The following is a 21,277-nucleotide window of genomic DNA, read 5'->3' on the forward strand; positions in this document are numbered from 1 at the left end:
AAACATTGGCAGCGGTGGCAGAGAATGTCTTGTTGTAAGTCTTCTGATCTTCTGTGATAAACTAATCAGTTAACTTTAGGTATAGATGTACCCATGCTCATCGTTGCTGCTGCTGCGCCATACAGGTGACCTAGTCGCGCCATACAAATAGCACAGGTAGGAGAAGTAAGGCAAGCCCTGACAAGCGGGCCAGTGCACATTAAATATAGTAGTTCTGTTTTAATACGTTAATACTGCAGGGTGGAGTACGAAATCACCAGAACAGCAGGCATCCAGGGAAATGTATACTGTATTAAATGATCCCTACATTGCATAGAAATTTGAACACTGAAAAAGATTTGCTGAGCATCTTCAACGCACACAAAGAAAAGCACAGTTCAGAGGGATTCAGTACAAGATCCCGCCGGACAGGATCCCAGCGGTTGGAATACCGACACCAGGATCCCGACCGGCACAATCCCGACAGGGGGGCGAGCGCAACGCACCCCCTTGCAGGCTCACTGCACTCGCCACGCTGCAGACACAGTGCCTTGCTACGCTCAGCACACTAATTTATTCTCCCCCAATGGGTGTCGTGGACACCCGTAGAGGGAGAATATGTCGGGATTGTGCCGGTCGGGATCCAGGTGTCGGTATTCCGACTGCCAGGATCCTGTCCGGCGGGATCTTGACCGCATCCCGTTCAGAGTTCTACACAGCTGGAGGGATCAGTGGTGGGGGAGGTTGTCTAATAAACAATGGGGAGGCCCAGGAAGAAGTACAGTAAACTCAGTCTCAAAGATAACACTCATAATTTAAAAAGCCACAACTTGTATATTTGTGTAAAGATTAGCCTCCACACATTTTTTCTAATTTTCCCAAAACAAGTTCTGTCAGACTTTGTATGTAGACTAAGACATGCACACACAGATATATAGTCAAAATTACAAAAAACTGTAGGTCAGGCATGTCAAAATCCCAACTGGACCAAATAATCAAGGTCTAAGTCTTGTGTGAGCTGCAAGAAAAATAAAGAGTTTTATATGTCTTATTTATCAGTGTGAGCTGACAACTGTGTTATTTCCCCTCATATATCACTGTACAGACCCCTCTAGTGACATGCGGTGAGGTGAGGCAGAGCCTTTCCTGTCATACTAATGTTTATGCCAGAGTTTTGACTGTATAAAGCAGATGAAAAATACAAATAATTTGTTAGAAATATCTTCTTTGCATTATTCTAATAATTTTTATAGCCAAAACCTTGGAGTAAACTCTATGGCAGGTGAGGCAGTGCCTCCCCTGCCTATCTTTTCTGCACATCTCTGATCAAAACTCATCAAATTTCCTGGAGTTTATAATGCTGCACCTGTGTATAATGCCCAGATGTACCCGTTGGCTCATATATTGCACGTAAATTTGATTCTGGGGCTAACCAGTGCCTCCTGAGCCATTTAGCTCGCCACACATCCCTGCGGCCCTCTCCCCTTTAATATTTAAAAATAATAATACCATTTCTAAGTGTGAGCTGATAGCTGTGTTATTCCCCCTCATATATCACTGTACGGTCCCCTCTCCCCTATATAATAATACCACATATCAGCATGTGCCGGGGGCTGTGTTATTCCCTCTCAAATATCACTGTGGTCCCTTCTCCCCTATATAATAATAATACCATATATCAGTGTGTTCCGGAAGCTGTGATATTTCCCCTCATATATCACTGTGCTGTCCCCTCTCCCCTATATAATAATAATATCAGTGTGAGAAGACAGTTGTGTTATTCCTTCTCATATATCACTGTACGGACCCCTCTCCTCTTACTTTAATATATATATATATATATATATATATATATATATTAATCTGTAAAGATCTCTGTTGGTGAGACTCACACTCACAGTCTTAAGTATCCTTATGGGCACTCTTTCCTCTCAGGGCGGCTTCCCTCCTCCGTCCTCACAGGAGACGTGATCTAACATCATCTCTGAAGGTAGGGTGGGCTGGTGGGAAAACCCGCCTAGAACCCAGCCTCCTCTCCTCCTGCAGCAGTCATGACTGGGTTCAATGGTGCTGGTAGTGGTAAGCCCTCCCAGAACCCAGCCTCCTAACCTCCAGCAGCATCCATGACTGGGTGAGGTGGGCAGTGCAGACTAGCAGGGCAGATGGGGGTGGCCAGACAATGATGCAGTGTGGGTGGATAAATGTGGACTCAGTTAACCCGTTGCAGCCCAAGTTAACCAGCTGCATAAAGACCCATGCCAGCGGGCCGCATAATGACTCTTGCATAAAAGATGCAGTAGGGGCCACATGCGGCCCTCCGGCTGTGAGTTTGACACCCCTGTCGTAGGTGCTACTTATTGTACAAATATACAAGTTGTGGCTTTTCAAATCCCCAGAGTGTTGTCTTTATGAGACTGAGTTTACTGTACTTCTTCCAGGGCCTCCCCATTGCTTAAATAGGCAGCCTCCCCCACCACTAATCCCACCTCCTGTGAGACTTGTGATTCTGAGGACTGGGTGCACTGCTTAGTAAATGACAAACACAACACGGCCGGTACACTACTGTATATAAATGAATGGCTCATGCTGTCATTTACTAAGCAGTATACCCAATCCGTGAAATCACAAGTCTCACGTGGGTGGGGTTGGAGGTGTGGGATGATGCCTATTAAAGCAATGGGAAGGCCCAGGAAGAAGTACAGTAAATACAGTCTCATAATGATAACACTCTCAAAATTTGAAAAGTCACACTTGTATATTTGTGTAATAAGTAACATCTACGGATTTTTTTCTAATTTTGACTGTATATCTGTGTGTATGTCTGAGACTGTATACAAAGTATGACAGAACTTGTTTTGGCAAAATTACAAAATATATGTGGATGCTAATTTTTACACATATATAGAAGTGTGGGAATTGAAACCTAGCTCATGGGCATGGTAACCATAGGTGATACCACTATGCCAAGATAGCTATGGAGACAGGTGACTGACACCTGCAGTGACATAGTGATGTTGTTCATTGTAATTTTTTTTATAGTGCGGTGTGTCCCAGCTCTATCGTTGATTTAATGATTTTTTTCTTTTAGAGAGCTGTGTAAAACTCTGAACTGTGCTTTGTGTGTGTTGGTGACGCTGTTTCTGTGTTCAAATTCTACTTAATGTAGAGATCATCTAATAAAGTAGTTCTTAAACTACAAACATCGTTTCTGCTGCGGGGTACACTGGGCTCCACAAGGATTAACATCGGGGTGTAGAGTAGGATCTTGATCCGAGGCACCAACAGGCTCAAAGCTTTGACCTTCTTCCCAAGATGCATAGCGCCGCCTCCTATATCACCCCGCCTCCGTGCACAGGAGCTCAGTTTGTAAGTTGGTGCCATGCAGTAAGCAGGCAATCAACAGGAGGGCTGCTCCTGCAGCCCATTTGTATAAGCCGTAACCGGGCGGTTCTTAGAACGCATCCGGGTTATTTACCCAAGGTGGTGTCTTCCTTCCACCTTAACCAGGAGATTGTGGTTCCAGCTTTTAATTCTCCTGAGTTGTGCTCTAAAGAGCGGTCTTTGGATGTGGTACGGGCTCTCCGTATCTATGTGAAGAGAACCTCCTCCATTAGGAAATCTGATTGTCTTTTTGTACTGTTTGGTTTTCACAAACGTGGCTGGCCTGCTCACAAGCAGACCTTGGCTAGATGGATTAGAATGGTGATTGCACATGCTTATGTACAGGCTGGTCTGCCAGCTCCTGTTACCATCAAAGCCGATTCTACTCAGTCTGTAGGACCTTCTTGGGCGGCCCGCCATGGTGCAACCCTTGAACAATTGTGCAAAGCGGCTACGTGGTCCTCAGTGAACACTAGAGATGAGCTGGTTCGGTTCTCAGAGAACCGAACCCTACCGAACTTTGCCTTCCAAGCCCGGATCCGAGTCTGGCTCGGGTTTTCCCGCCTGACTCGGAAACCCGAACGCGGCAAAACGTCATCATCCCGCTGTCGGATTCTCGCGGGATTTGGATTCCATATAAGGAGCCGCGCGTCGTGGCCATTTTCACTCCAGTCTCGGAGTGTGTATAGAGAGGAAGTGTCCTCAGTGTTCAGTGTTTGTGTGTTGGGGCGGGATAGTGGGGTGGCAAGTGTTGTGCTGCTCAGACCAGTCCAGTGTAGTCACTCAGTGTATTGTGCTGCATCAGTCCAGGCAGTCACAGTGTTGGTGTTCTCTACTGCCGTATATCCAGTGTAGCTGTATAAGTGGTGCTGTGTTGTGCAGACCAGTCCAGTGTAGTCAATGTATTGTGCTACATCAGTCCAGCCATTCACAGTGTTGGTGTTCTTTGCTGCCATATATCCAGTGTAGCTGTATAAGTGGTGCTGTGTTGTGCAGACCAGTCCAGTGTAGTCAGTGTATTGTGCTGCATCAGTCCAGCCATTCACAGTGTTGGTGTTCTCTGCTTCCATATATCCAGTGTAGCTGTATAATGTGGTGCTGTGTTGTGCAGACCCGTGGTAGTGTCCTGTGTCATCAGTAATTTCAGTGATGATAAATGCTGCTGCTATATGTCCACTACTGCAGTATAATAATTATAACAACAACCTGTTGTGCTGCATCAGACCAGTGGTAGTGTCCTGTGTCATCAGTAATTCCAGTGACGATATACGCTGCTGCTATATGTCCACTGCTGCAGTATAATAATTATTACAACAATAACTTGTTGTGCTGCATCAGACCAGAGGTAGTGTCCTGTCTCATCAGTCATTCCAGTCATTCCTGTGCCTCATATTGTCTCATATAACTCCCAAAAAATAATGGAGAACAAAAATTTTGAGGAGAAAATAGGGAAAGATCAAGAAGAACCACTTCCTCCTAGTGCTGAAGCTGCTGCCACTAGCCATGACATAGACGATGAAATGCCATCAATGTCGTCTGCCAAGGCCGATGTCCAAAGTGATAGTAGAGGGCATGTAAAATCCAAAAAGCCAAAGTTCAGTAAAAAGAACAAAAGAAATTTAAGTTGTCTGAGGAGAAACGTAAACTTGCCAATATGCCATTTATGACACGGAGTGGCAAGGAACAGCTGAGGCCCTGGCCTATGTTCATGGCTAGTGGTTCAGCTTCACATGACGATGGAAGCCCTCATCCTCCCGCTAGAAAAATTAAAAGAGTTAAGCTGGAAAGAGCACAGAAAAGAACTGTGCGCTCTGAGATGGTATCACAAATCCCCAAGGAGAGTCCAAGTGTGTTGGTAGTTGCAATGCCTGACCTTCCCAACACTGGATGGGAAAAGTTGGCTCCTTCCACTATTTGCACGCCCCCTGCAAGTGCTGGAAGGAGCACCCACAGTCCAGTTCCTGATATTCAAATTGAAGATGTCACTGTTGAAGTACACCAGGATGAGGAGATGGGTATTGCTGGCGCTGAGGAGGAAGTTGATGATGAGGATTCTGATGGTGATGTGGTTTGTTTAAGTCAGGCACCGAGGGAGACATCTGTTGTCCTTGGAATGAAGAAGCCCATTGTGATGCCTGGGCAAACTACCAACAAAGCCACCTCTTCGGTGTGGAATTATTTCTCCACAAATTCGGACAACAGGTGTCAAGCCATCTGTTGCCTCTGTCAATCTGTAATAAGTAGGAGTAAGGATGTTAACCATCTAGGAACATCCTCCCTTATACGTCACCTGCTGCGCATTCATAAGAAGTCAATGTCAAGTTGTGAAACTTTGGGTAAGAGCGTAAGCAGTCCACTAACACCTAAAGCCCTTCTTCCTCCTGTAATCAAGCTCCTGCAAGCCACACCACCAACTCCCTCAACGTCAACTTCCTCCTCAGTCAGGAACATCCGTAGTCCTGCAGGCCATGTCATTGTCAAGACTGAGGAGTTCTCTCCTAACCGAGATTCCTTTGTAGGATCCTTGAGTGTTACGCCTGCTGTTGCTGTCGCTGCTGTTGTTGCTGCTGGGAGTCGATCGTCATCCCAGAGGGGAAGTCGGAAGACCACTTGTACTACTTCCAGTAAGCAATTGACTGTCTAACAGTCCTTTGTGAGGAAGATTAAATATGACAGCAGTCATCCTTTTGCAAAGCGGATAACTGGGGCCTTGACAGCTATGTTGGTGTTAGAGGTGCGTCCGGTATCCACCATTAGTTCAGTGGCACTTAGAGATTTGATGGAGATAGTGTGTCCCCGGTATCAAATCCCATCTAGGTTCCACTTCTCTAGGCAGGCGATACCGAGAATGTACACAGATGTCAGAAAAAGAGTCACCAGTGCCCTACAAAATGCGGTTGTATCCAGTGTCCACTTAACTACGGACATGTGGACAAGTGGAACAGGGCAGACTAAGGACTATATGACTGTAACAGCCCACTGGGTAGATGTATGGCCTCCAGCAGCGATACCAGTAGCAGCATCTTGCAAACACCACCTCGTTCCTAGGCAAGCTACATTATGTATCACCGCTTTCCATAAAAGGGAACACAGCTGACAACCTCTTACAGAAACTGAGGAACATCAGCGCAGAATGGCTCACCCCAATTGGACTCTCCTTGGGATTTGTGATATCGGACAATGCCACCAATATTATGCGTGCATTACATCTTGTCAAATTCCAGCATGTCCCATGTTTTGCACATACAATTAATTTGGTGGTGCATAATTTTTTGAAAAATGAGAGGGGTGTGCAGGAAATGCTGTCGGTGGCCCGAAAAATCGCTAGCAAACACTCCTATACCTGCCCCGCCATCAACTGAAGCAAGAGATGGTAACGAGGTGGAATTCAACACTCTATATGCTTCAGAGAATGGAGGAGCAGCAAAAGGCCATTCAAGCCTGTACATCCACATATGATATAGGCAAAGTACTCAAGCGCAGTGGAGAATGAATTCCGTCTTGTGCAAGGTTCTCCAACCCTTCGAACTTGCCACACGTGAAGTCAGTTCAGACACTGCCAGCTTGAGTCAGGTCATTCCCCTCATCAGGCTTTTGCAGAAGTAGCTGGAGAAATTGAAGGAGGAGCTAAGAAGGAGCGATTCCGCAAAGTATGTGGGACTTGTGGATGGAGCCCTTCATTCGCTTTGCCAGGATTCAAGGGTGGTCAATCTGTTGAAATCAGAGCACTACATTTTGGCCACCGTGCTCGATCCTAGGTTTAAAGCCTACGTTGTATCTCTCTTTCCAGCAGACACAAGTGTGCAGAGGTGCAAAGACCTGCTGGTTAGTAAATTGTCAACTGAAGCAGAAAGTGACCCATCAACAGCTCCTCCTTCAATTTCTCTCGCCACTGGGGCTGCAAGGAAAAGGATAACATTTCCTAGCCCACCCGCTGGCGGTGATGCAGGGCAGTCAGGAGCGAAAGCTGACATCTGGTCCAGACTGAAGGACCTGCCAATGATTACTGACATGTCTACTGTCACTGCATATGATTCTGTCACCATTGAAAGAATGATGGAGGATTATATGAGTGACAGCATCCAAGTAGGCATGTCAGACAGTCCGTATGTATACTGGCAGGAAAAAGAGGCAATTTGGAGGCCCTTGCAGAAACTGGCTTTATTTTACCTAAGTTGCCCTCTCCAGTGTGTACTTTGAAAGAGTGTTTAGTACAGCTGGTAACCTTGTTAGCGATCAGTGTAGGGGGTTACTTCCAGAAAATATGGAGAAGATGATGTTCATCAAAATGAATTATAAAGTCCTCAGGGAAGACCTTTACCAGCAATTGCCTCCAGAAAGTACACAGGGACCTGAGATGGTGGATTCCAGTGGGGACGAATTAATACTCAGTGAGGAGGATGTACAGGGTGAAAGGGGTGAGGAATCGGAGGCTGATGATGAGGTGGACATCTTGCCTCTGTAGAGCCAGTTTGTGCAAGGAGAGATTGATTGCTTCTTTTTTGGTGGGGGCCCAAACAAACCAGTCATTTCAGCCACAGTCGGGTGGCAGACCCTGTCGCTTAAATGATTGATTTATTAAAGTGTGCATGTCCTGTTTATACAACATAAGGTTGGGTGGGAGGGCCCAAGGACAATTCCATCTTGCACCTCTTTTTCTTCTTTGCATCATGTGCTGTTTGGGGACTAGTTTTTTTAAAGTGCCATACTGTCTGTAACTGCAGTGCCACGCCTAGATAGGCCAGGTGTTTGTGCCGCACACTTGTGTCGCTTAGCTTGGCCATCCAGCTACCTCATTGCACCTCTTTTTCTTCTTTGCATCATGTGCTGTTTGGGGCCTATTTTTTAAATCTGCCATCCTGTCTGCCACTGCAGTGCCACTCCTAGATGGGCCAGGTGTTTGTGCCTCACACTTGTGTTGCTTAGCTTAGTCATACAGCTACCTAATTGCACCTCTTTTTCTTCTTTGCATCATGTGCTGTTTGGGGGCTATTTTTTAAATCTGCCATCCTGTCTTCAACTGCAGTTCCACTCCTAGACGGGCCAGGTGTTTGTGCCGCACACTTGTGTCGCTTAGCTTAGTCATACAGCCACCTCGGTGCAACTTTTAGGCCTAAAAACAATATTGTGAGGTGTGAGGTGTTTAGAATAGACTGGAAATGAGTGGAAATGATTGTTATTGAGGTTAATAAAATTGTAGGAACAAAATTACCACCAAATTCTATTATTTTAGCTGTTTTTATGGGGGGGGGGGTGTTCAAAAATCATCCAGATCCAAAACCAAAACCAAAACACGAAAGGGTGGTTTTGGCAAAATCAAGCCAAAGCCAAAACACGAAAATGGAATTAGAACCAAAACACAAAACACGAAAAGTGCCCGCCGCACATCTCTAGTGAACACGTTCATAAGGTTCTATGCCTTCGATACTTCCGCCTTCCAGGATGCTTCCTTTGGACGCCGGGATCTTGTGCCCGCTACAGTGCGTCCCCTCCTATAAGGAACTGCTTTAGTACATCTCCGATGTTAATCCTTGTGGAGCCCAGTGTACCCAGCAGCAGAAAACGAGATTTATGGTAAGAACTTACCGTTGTTAAATCTCTTTCTGCGAGGTACACTGGGCTCCACAAGGCACCCACCCTGACGCACTTAGCTTCTTTGGGTTGATATGGCATTAGCCGCTGATACTCTCCCCTGTGGTAAGTGTGTGGTCTATGTGGCTACTCATGTTTGTCGTCTCTGGTACCTGCTACTGCATTGGGCTGGTTAACGAAACTGAGCTCCTGTGCACGGTGGCAGGGTGATATAGGAGGCGGCGCTATGCATCTTGGGAAGAAAGTCAAAGCTTTGAGCCTGTTGGTGCCTCGGATCAAGATCCTACTCTACATCCCGATGTTAATCCTTGTGGAGCCCAGTGTACCTCGCAGAAAGAGAATTAACAATGGTAAGTTCTTACCATAAATCTCGTTTTTACTTTACAATGTAGACTTCACACATGTGCAATGGTGGTTTTCAAAAGCGACACCGGGTGGATGAACACCAGTATTGCACCCAATGGAGACTTAAATCATTACACTGTGACTGAATACATCACGCTGCGACAAGGCACAGGCAAATGTAATGCGACTAGTTTTTCGCACTACACGCCACACGGAGGATAGATGAGCATGGCTACATCTGTATATCCCGTTGTCTAGAAAATAAGAGACAGAGACTACAGATTCCCATACAATAAAATCCATTTGTTATTTTGGTGTGTTCTCGGGCGGTTTCATGGAGGGGCACTTTGATGCTACCAGTTCTCAACAACATCCTACTACAAGTGAGTCTATTTTAAAAACAGTATTATATTTGCTTAAATACCAGCTCTTTTTATCTCTTTGTGATTATACTTGATATTCCGTAGCAAAGCACGGGTATTCAGCTAGTACAGTATAAGTGATTGTTTACTACACAAAATAAAATTACATGGTTATATCATACCTCCCAACTGTCCCGATTTTCGCGGGACAGTCCCATTTTTTGGGGACTGTCCCACCCGCGGGTCGCAGTGTCACGTGGTGGTGGTAGTGGGGGGGGGGCAGTTGGGAGGCTCCTATCACTGTTCTTCTCCTTAGCAAAGCAGCGGTGAATAGACGCAGCGTCTATTCAGTGGAGACAGAGGGAGAGGGGGCATGCCAGCAGCTCCCAGAGCGCTGGGCATGCCCCCTCAGTGACGAAAATGGGGGCATGGCTCGTGATCACAGGCCCTCCCACGAAGCCACAGCCCCTTTTCAGTAGGACACCCCCCCTTCTCGGGCGCTCATGCTACGTGCGCGTGAAGATGTCCCTTTTTCCATCTCTCAAATGTTGGGAGGTATGGTAATATTCAAAATGATCAGATACAGTAACATATTATCAAGTGTAGCAGATGAAGAAAAGGAGAGTAGAGAAGATAGGCATCCCATATGATAATAGCGGAGTGAAATTGCACAGCAATATGCCACACACAAATGTACAGTGAGAAAACTGCATTCACCAAGCTCCAACTAATGCATCAGAGAGGAGTCTCTGGGGTCTTTTATATTTCCATACAACATTTCAGGTGTTTATGTAAGTCATACTTGCCTACCCTCCCGGAATGGGCGGGAGGCTCCCGAAATTTGGGTGACCCTCCCGGCCCCCTGGAAGAGCAGGCAAGTCTCCCGATTTCAGGGGTCACCCCCTGCCCGGCCACCCACTTAGCGAGTAAAGTGGGCGGTCCGGGCAGGTGATGACGCGATTCTTGTTGAATCGCATCCCCATAGCCATGCCCCCTGCTGTATAATGCCGGTAATAGCGGCATTACACAGCCGGGGGCGTGGCTTACATGACGCGTCCAGCAGTCATGCCCCCGTTCCGCCTCTGGCCCACCCCCATTCCGCCTCTGGCCCGCCCCCTTCAGCACGTCACCACACTGCACGCCTGCCCTGCTGAGCCGACCGGTTGCTCTCTCCCAGAGAGAGCAGCCCAAAAGTCGGTACGTATGATGTAAGTTAAATAAGGTGAACATATAAAGATGCCCTATCAAACATAAGTATATCTTTTATTCATATAATTTACAAAATCAAAATTTAAAAGCAGCACATATTTAGTATCACTTTTTGGTAATTTAAGATTAATGCAGGTCAGAGTGTTTTCTGCCTACCATGGTGTATTTAGCTAAAATTGAGTCACTGGGCCTGATTCACACACAAACCACATGCAATGCAGGTGTTCATGTAGTTTAGCAATTATTTGCAACTGCAAATTAGTATTTAAACATGCATGGGCAAGAAAAGTGGATATCTCTGTCCTTGCAAATATGGCTCCATGGATGTACAGAAGAGAAGTAATTTGTAGCTGCATTTGTGTAAACCCGCACACAGGAAACAGCTGATAGATGCTGCTGTGTGCGACTCTTAAGGGGGGTACTCACGGAGAGATCCTTGCTTAAAATCTAAGCAATCTGACTAGATTGCTTAGATTTTAAGAACAGATCACTCGTGTGTAGCCCCCTCAGCGATAGCGATGCGCGGACCCGTACATCGCTATCGCCGGTGCTAGATTGAGCCTGCATACAGGCCAATCTAGCACGTCGTTCATTTCACCCGCTGGGTGAAATGAGCGCCCCCCCCCCCGTCCTCCCCCGCATCGCTCAGCACACATCTTTCCCTTGTATATGGCCCTTAAATCAGCCCCACATTGTTTTGTCTGTTTTTTGGATCCACTAGATTCCATCCAATGCCATAATAATAACCCTTTATTGAAGTTGCAGTATGCTTTTCTAGATGCTATTTTAGCTTCAGCAATATTTACATTTTCATTTTAAATTTATAGCAATATAACCAAAATCTTAAAAATTATGTTGCCGAAAATCAACCACCGAGTAATATACAGTATGACCGTATATTCTTTATTAGAATTCTTAAAAGTTGTAACTTTTTTTAAACTAACACCTAACAGGGCCAAGATAGAGGCTACATTTTTCTGCTATCACATGCTATTTTTACTAGATATCTGCAGTTTGTGAAAGACATTTGACCTGCATTTATACTTTTTATTTCCATATATTGTATACATTGTCTTAGAATTCTAGATCTCAATTGGTGTACACCATTTCAGACACAACTAAATATATAAATATATATTCATTTATTTATCTTCCTTAAGCTTCCTGTGTCCCTAAGTGCTCATGGTCACAGTGGTTTGATGTGAGTTATCCTACAAATGGAGCCAGTGGAGGAGAGTATGAGACATATGAGAATATCACAAAAGCTGGATATCATCTGTGTGAGAAACCAGAGAACATTTCCTGCAGAGCAAAGCAATTCCCAGATAAACTGGACAAACTGGGACAGAAAGTGACATGTGATGTCTCCTATGGGCTCATCTGTAACAACAAAGACCAAGATGGGGTTGTACCTCTGTGTCACAACTATGAGATAAGTGTGTATTGCTGTCTCCCACTCCCAAGTTACTGCTTAACTACAACCCCTCTCACCACAACAACCACAACTCAGAGTACAACAACGTCTGCATCACCAACAACCACTGTTACTAAGACTACAACTTCTCCAGAGACATCTACTCCCACAACTACAAAGGCCACAACAACATCAACTCAGAGTACAACATCTACATCACCAACAACCACTGTTACTAAGACCACAACTTCTCCAGAAACATCTACTCCCACAACTACAAAGACCACAACATCAACTCGGAGTACAGCAACATCGACATCACCAACAACCACTGTTACTACGACTACAACTTCTCCAGAAACATCTACTCCCACAACTACAAAGACCACAACATCAACTCAGAGTACAACATCTACATCACCAACAACCACTGTTACTAAGACCACAACTTCTCCAGAAACATCTACTCCCACAACTACAAAGACCACAACAACATCAACTCAGAGTACAACATCTACATCACCAACAACCACTGTTACTAAGACCACAACTTCTCCAGAAACATCTACTCCCACAACTACAAAGACCACAACATCAACTCGGAGTACAGCAACATCGACATCACCAACAACCACTGTTACTACGACTACAACTTCTCCAGAAACATCTACTCCCACAACTACAAAGACCACAACAACATCAACTCAGAGTACAACATCTACATCACCAACAACCACTGTTACTAAGACCACAACTTCTCCAGAAACATCTACTCCCACAACTACAAAGACCACAACATCAACTCGGAGTACAGCAACATCGACATCACCAACAACCACTGTTACTACGACTACAACTACTCCAGAAATAACTACACCAGAGACATCTACTCCCACAACTACAAAGACCACATCTCCAACTACACGTAAGAGTGAAATGGGATTCAAATTCTATTTTGCATGTACAAAGTTTAAACACTGTGATATGCACATTATTCCAAAAAAAACTGTATTGAAAATAAGGAAAATAATAATAATAATAATAATAATAATACATTTTCTGGTACATAATTAGTTTTATATACAGTCAAATATGAGCTTTTAATGTGTTGAACATAAGTTAATATGTGGAGCCTATCATGCACATGCCCCAATACTAAGTTTATGCAAGTACAGGGGATGCAGGGTCATGCACATCTCAGTCACATCTCCACTTGTGACTGAAGGAACATAAATGGGCTTTATAGAGGCTTGCAGTAAGGGTGTTTAGACAGAATTGTAGGCTATGGGGTCTACTGAATTGAAGTCGGAACTGCCGTCTAGTCAGAAAGACGGCAGTTTCTGACTTTTTTAGGTCGAATCATGATTCGACCTGTTCAATAGTTTTGACGTTTTCCCGACTTGTCGGCAATTCCAACTTATTAGAAAACACGTGGATCAGTGGATTAGCAGCGGATTTACATGTTTTGTCGGATTTGCGGCAAAATCCGACAGGTTCTAGTCCCGTTTTTTGACAATGTCAATCCGACTTTAAAAAAGTCGGATTGGCATTATCGAAAACGTGCAATATCTGTCGGATTTGCCCGCAAATTTAATGCTGCATTGTCGGATCCCCTCCGTTGGAGAGGATCCGACATGCATTGAATAGACCCCTATATAGAGTTCTTTGTGCAAAAAATATGTAGGCCTGATTTAGAGTTATCATACAAAAAGTCTCTTATCAGGAAGCACTGCTAACGGGTTCAATTTTGACACAATTATGGATACATTTCACTATAATTTATTAAACATACACAGTATGGCCATATGAACAATACATAAAATACCCTAAGATACAATAAAGATCGTACAATAAAATACAGATCTGGCTGGTATAATTAACCTTCATCGATGGCTATGTTTTTATTTAGCCTGCATAATTAATAGTAATCTTATCAAAGCAATGAAATACAATTAAATCTTACTCTACAAATACAGGTTGAGTATCCATTATCCAAAATGCTTGGGACCAGAAGTATTTTGGATATCGGATTTTTCCGTATTTTGGAATAATTGCATACCATAATGAGATATCATGGTGATGGGACCTAGGTCTAAGCACAGAATGCATTTATGTTTCATATATACCTTATACACACAGCCTGAAGGTCATTTTAGCCAATATTTTTTTATAACTTTGTGCATTAAACAAAGTGTGTGTACAGTCACACAATTCATTTATGTTTCATATACACCTTATACACACAGCCTGAGGGTCTTATAATACAATACTTTTTAATAACTGTGTATTTAACAAAGTTTGTGTACATTGAGCCATCAGAAAACAAAGGTTTCACTATCTCAGTCTCACTCCAAAAATTCCGTATTTCGGAATATTCTGTATTTCGGAATATTTGGATATGGGATACTCAACCTGTATATTGCTGCACTCTGTGGCTGTTATTATTACAGCAGAGTCACAACAGCTTTCTAATAACTCAGTTGTTATACATCCACTCCTGTGGGAAAATTTTCACTTAACTGCTTATAGAGAATAATAAAGTTTTTCACTTTAATCTCTAGGATATATTTCAATTCCTTTGGGATTATTCAAATATAAGGAATAGCAACCGTATTATCTAGTTTTGGGATTCCTCACCTTGAGAATCGATTAGCAGTCTTCCTGTTTCGCTAGTCAAATCGGAACATGCAGAGAATCATATGCAAATGAGCTGGAGTCAGAAATGCACTCAATGCAGCTGTAGTGTTGTTTTTAACCACTTAACTGACTATTCCCCCCCCCCCAAAAAAAAAAAGCTCAGAAATTTAAATTTTTTTTAAAGAGTGAAATAGGTGAAGAACATGAATTTAATCCTATCCAAAATGATTTTAGTTAAAAAAAAATTATATATACATATATATAGATAGATAGATAGATAGATAGATAGATAGATACACATATGATTTTTATTTTATTTTTTTTACTTTTTTTCAAACATCGGAACATTGATCGGGAACATTGTGACCGTCGCAACTTTAGGTTTTAGAGCCCGGACAGCTGCCATGTACACAAGGGGTATGATTTACACTTACCAGCAGCTGCCATTGTCTGCAGCCGCTGGGGGTGGGGAATCCTGCTGTGCTGACCGATCAGCAATGATTGGCAGCACGGCAACACTGAGGGCAGGGTGCAGGGAGGCAGTGGGACCTTCCGGTCCCTATGACAGCAGCAGCGGAGGTAAGGTTCCCTTCCCTGCCACTGCTAACACAGTTTATCTGGCTGGTCGCATCCTGTGAAAACACTCTTTTTTACATTTTGTTAGTAAAAATAATGTTAATAAACGCATTGAGATTTTTGAGGCAGTGGCAGCTTAGCGCATATTCTCATATTATCTGTGTTCCTATTCGCAGCTGCGTATGCATAAGCGTACATCTCTGTATATGACTTTGTATGCATAAGTATACAGATGTATTATTAGCACAGAGTATAGTGCTGTACATAAGTGCACTGATAATAAGGATGGTTACCAAACCAAATGTCTGCATATACTGTAGGTGGCATGTCCACAGAGATGTGCCCAATTCTGATGACAGTATGGGTGTTTTGCACCAATACTTTAAAGATTGATAAGTATTGTAGTTCTCAAATGGCGTACAAAAATAAGAATTTACTTACCGATAATTCTATTTCTCGTAGTCCGTAGTGGATGCTGGGGACTCCGTCAGGACCATGGGGATTAGCGGCTCCGCAGGAGACAGGGCACAAAAGTAAAAGCTTTAGGATCAGGTGGTGTGCACTGGCTCCTCCCCCTATGACCCTCCTCCAAGCCTCAGTTAGGATACTGTGCCCGGACGAGCGTACACAATAAGGAAGGATTTTGAATCCCGGGTAAGACTCATACCAGCCACACCAATCACACTGTACAACCTGTGATCTGAACCCAGTTAACAGCATGATAACAGCGGAGCCTCTGAAAAGATGGCTCACAACAATAATAACCCGATTTTTGTAACAATAACTATGTACAAGTATTGCAGACAATCCGCACTTGGGATGGGCGCCCAGCATCCACTACGGACTACGAGAAATAGAATTATCGGTAAGTAAATTCTTATTTTCTCTGACGTCCTAAGTGGATGCTGGGGACTCCGTCAGGACCATGGGGATTATACCAAAGCTCCCAAATGGGCGGGAGAGTGCGGATGACTCTGCAGCACCGAATGAGAGAACTCCAGGTCCTCCTCAGTCAGGGTGTGCCCCTGACCAAGTAGCTGCTCGGCAAAGTTGTAAAGCCGAGACCCCTCGGGCAGCCGCCCAAGATGAGCCCCCTTCCTTGTGGAATGGGCATTTACATATTTTGGCTGTGGCAGGCCTGCCACAGCATGTGCAAGCTGAATTGTACTACACATCCAACTAGCAATCGTCTGCTTAGAAGCAAGAGCACCCAGTTTATTGGGTGCATACAGGATAACAGCAAGTCAGTTTTCCTGACTCCAGCCGTCCTGGAAACCTATATTTTCAGGGCCCTGACAACATCTAGCAACTTGGAGTCCTCCAAGTCCCTAGTAGCCGCAGGTACCACAATAAGCTGGTTCAGGTGAAACACTGACACCACCTTAGGGAGAAACTGGGGACGAGTCCGCAGCTCTGCCCTGTCCGAATGGACAATCAGATATGGGCTTTTGTGAGACAAAGCCGCCAATTCTGACACTCGCCTGGCCGAGGCCAGGGCCAACAGCATGGTCACTTTCCATGTGAGATATTTCAAATCCACAGATTTGAGCGGTTTAAACCAATGTGATTTGAGGAATCCCAGAACTACGTTGAGATCCCACAGTGCCACTGGAGGCACAAAAGGGGGTTGTATATGCAGTACTCCCTTGACAAACTTCTGGACTTCAGGAACTGAAGCCAATTCTTTCTGGAAGAAAATCGACAGGGCCGAAATTTGAACCTTAATGGACCCCAATTTGAGGCCCATAGACACTCCTGTTTGCTGGAAATGCAGGAATCGACCGAGTTGAAATTTCTTCGTGGGGCCTTCCTGGCCTCACACCACGCAACATATTTTCGCCACATGTGGTGATAATGTTGTGCGGTCACCTCCTTCCTGGCTTTGACCAGGGTAGGAATGACCTCTTCCGGAATGCCTTTTTCCCTTAGGATCCGGCGTTCAACCGCCATGCCGTCAAACGCAGCCGCGGTAAGTCTTGGAACAGACATGGTACTTGCTGAAGCAAGTCCCTTCTTAGCGGCAGAGGCCATGAGTCCTCTGTGAGCATCTCTTGAAGTTCCAGGTACCAAGTCCTTCTTGGCCAATCCAGAGCCACGAGTATAGTTCTTACTCCTCTACGTCTTATAATTCTCAGTACCTTGGGTATGAGAAGCAGAGGAGGGAACACATACACTGACTGGTACACCCACGGTGTTACCAGAGCGTCCACAGCTATTGCCTGAGGGTCTCTTGACCTGGCGCAATACCTGTCCAGTTTTTTGTTCAGGCGGGACGCCATCATGTCCACCTTTGGTCTTTCCCAATGGTTCACAATCATGTGGAAGACTTCCCGATGAAATCCCCACTCTCCCGGGCGTCGGAATGAACACTGCTGACAGTGCTATCACCTGATTTTCCGCCCAGCGAAGAATCCTTGCAGTTTCTGCTATTGCCCTTCTGCTTCTTGTGCCGCCCTGTCTGTTTACGTGGGCGACTGCCGTGATGTTGTCCCACTGGATCAATACCGGCTGACCTTGAAGCAGAGGTCTTGCTAAGCTTAGAGCATTGTAACTTGCCCTTAGCTCCAGTATATTTATGTGGAGAGAATTCTCCAGACTTGATCACACTCCCTGGAAATTTTTTCCCTGTGTGACTGCTCCCCAGCCTCTCAGGCTGGCATCCCTGGTCACCAGGACCCTTCCTGAATGCCGAATCTGCGGCCCATTAGTAGATGAGTACTTTGCAGCCACCGCAGAAGAAACACCCTTGTCCTTGGAGACAGGGTTATCCGCTGATGCATCTGAAGATGCGATCCAGACCATTTTTCCAGCAGATCCCACTGAAAAGTTCTTGCGTGAAAACTGCCGAATGGAATCGCTTCGTAAGAAGCCACCATTTTTCCCAGGACCCTTGTGCAATGATGCACTGACACTTTTCCTGGTTTTAGGAGGTTCCTGACTAGCTCGGATAACTCCCTGGCTTTCTTCTCCGGGAGAAACACCCTTTTCTGGACTGTGTCCAGAATCATCCCTAGGAACAGCCGATGTGTCGTCGGAAACAACTGCGGTTTTGGAATATTTAGAATCCACCCGTGCTGTTGTAGAACTACTTGAGATAGTGCTACTCCGACCTCCAACTGTTCTCTGGACCTTGCTCTTATCAGGAGGTCGTCCATTTTCTTTGAAGAAGAATCATCATTTCGGCCATTACCTTGGTAAAGACCCGGGGTGCCGTGGACAATCCAAACGGCAGCGTCTGAAACTGATAGTGACAGTTCTGTACCACGAACCTGAGGTACCCTTGGAGAGAAGGGCAAATTGGGACATGGAGGTAAGTATCCCTGATGTCCCGGGACACCCTATAGTCCCCTTCTTCCTGGTTCGCTATCACTGCTCTGAGGGACTCCATCTTGATTTGAACCTTTGTAAGTGTTCAAATATTTCAGATTTAGAATAGGTCTCACCGAGCCTTCTGGCTTCAGTACCACAACATAGTGTGGAATAATACCCCTTTCCTTGTTGTAGGAGGGGTACTTTGATTATCACCTGCTGGGAATACAGCTTGTGAATTGTTTCCAATACTGCCTCCCTGTCGGAGGGAGACGTTGGTAAAGCAGACTTCAGGAACCTGCGAGGGGGAAACGTCTCGACTTTCCAATCTGTACCCCTGGGATCCTACTTGTAGGATCCAGGGGTCCTGTACGGCCCCAGCGTCATGCTGAGAAACTTGGCAGAAGCGGTGGAGGCTTCTGTTCCTGGGAATGGGCTGCCTGCTGCAGTCTTCTTCCCTTTCCTCTATCCCTGGGCAGATATGACTCTTATGGGGACGAAAGGACTGAGGCTGAAAAGACGGTGTCTTTTTCTGCAGAGATGTGACTTAGGGTAAAAACGGTGGATTTTCCAGCAGTTGCCGTGGCCACCAGGTCCGATGGACCGACCCCAAATAACTCCTCCCCTTTATACGGCAATACTTCTTTGTGCCGTTTGGAATCTGCATCACCTGACCACTGTCGTGTCCATAAACATCTTCTGGCAGATATGGACATCGCACTTACTCTTGATGCCAGAGTGCAAATATCCCTCTGTGCATCTCGTATATATAGAAATGCATCCTTTAAATGCTCTATAGTCAATAAAATACTGTCCCTGTCAAGGGTATCAATATTTTTAGTCAGGGAATCCGACCAAGCCACCCCAGCTCTGCACATCCAGGCTGAGGCGATCGCTGGTCGCAGTATAACACCAGTATGTGTGTATATACTTCTTAGGATATTTTCCAGCCTCCTATCAGTTGGCTCCTTGAGGACGGCCCTATCTGGAGACGGTACCGCCACTTGTTTCCCAACGCGCCCTAACTTCTGGCGGGAAAGGGTATACCGCCAATAATTTTCTATCGGGGGAAACCCACGCATCATCACACACTTCATTTAATTTATCTGATTCAGGAAAAACTACAGGTAGTTTTTTCACACCCCACATAATACCCTTTTTTGTGGTACTTGTAGTATCAGAAATATGTAACACCTCCTTCATTGCCCTTAACAAGTAACGTGTGGCCCTAAAGGAAAATACGTTTGTTTCTTCACCGTCGACACTGAAATCAGTGTCCGTGTCTGTGTCGACCGACTGAGGTAAATGGGCGTTTTAAAGCCCCTGACGGTGTTTGAGACACCTGGACAGGTACTATTTTGTTTGCCGGCCGTCTCTGTTGACATTATCACGTAATTCCTTGAATAAGCCATCCATTCCGGTGTCGACTCCCTAGAGAGTGACATCACCATTACAGGCAATTGCTCCGCCTCCTCACCAACATCGTCCTCATACATGTCGACACACACGTACCGACACACAGCACACACACAGGGAATGCTCTGATAGAGGACAGGACCCCACTAGCCCTTTGGGGAGACAGAGGGAGAGTTTGCCAGCACACACCAAAAACGCTATAATTATACAGGGACAACCTTTATATAAGTGTTTTTCCCTTATAGCATTTTAATATATATAGTCATATCGCCAAATAAGTGCCCCCCCTCTCTGTTTTAACCCTGTTTCTGTAGTGCAGTGCAGGGGAGAGCCTGGGAGCCTTCCCACCAGCATTTCTGTGAGGGAAAATGGCGCTGTGTGCTGAGGAGAATAGGCCCCGCCCCCTTTTCGGCGGGCTTCTTCTCCCGTTTTTCTGAGACCTGGCAGGGGTTAAATACATCCATATAGCCCCCAGGGGCTATATGTGATGTATTTTTAGCCAGAATAAGGTACTATCATTGCTGCCCAGGGCGCCCCCCCCAGCGCCCTGCACCCTCAGTGACCGCTGCTATGAAGTGTGCTGACAACAATGGCGCACAGCTGCAGTGCTGTGCGCTACCTTATGAAGACTGAAAAGTCTTCTGCCGCCGGTTTCTGGACCTCTTCACTTTTCGGCATCTGCAAGGGGGTCGGCGGCGCGGCTCCGGGACGAACCCCAGGGTGAGACCTGTGTTCCGACTCCCTCTGGAGCTAATGGTGTCCAGTAGCCTAAGAAGCCAATCCATCCTGCACGCAGGTGAGTTCACTTCTCTCCCCTAAGTCCCTCGATGCAGTGAGCCTGTTGCCAGCAGGACTCACTGAAAATAAAAAACCTAACAAAACTTTTACTCTAAGCAGCTCTTTAGGAGAGCCACCTAGATTGCACCCTTCTCGGCCGGGCACAAAAATCTAACTGAGGCTTGGAGGAGGGTCATAGGGGGAGGAGCCAGTGCACACCACCTGATCCTAAAGCTTTTACTTTTGTGCCCTGTCTCCTGCGGAGCCGCTAATCCCCATG

At 45.5% G+C, this 21,277-nt stretch overlaps 1 protein-coding gene across 1 annotated transcript in view; it reads left to right on the plus strand.

The window, feature by feature from the left end:
* The window catches only part of LOC134968664 (mucin-5AC-like), a 509,092-nt gene that overhangs the window by 288,490 nt on the left and 199,325 nt on the right, over positions 1 to 21,277 (plus strand). Inside the window, exon 29 of the mRNA XM_063944186.1 lies at positions 12,029 to 13,207. Coding sequence (XP_063800256.1) covers positions 12,029 to 13,207 — 1,179 coding nt within the window. The remainder of the gene's footprint in view (positions 1 to 12,028; positions 13,208 to 21,277) is intronic.

This window comes from Pseudophryne corroboree, chromosome 11 (assembly GCF_028390025.1).
Source record: "Pseudophryne corroboree isolate aPseCor3 chromosome 11, aPseCor3.hap2, whole genome shotgun sequence".
Taxonomy (NCBI): Eukaryota; Metazoa; Chordata; class Amphibia; order Anura; family Myobatrachidae; genus Pseudophryne; species Pseudophryne corroboree.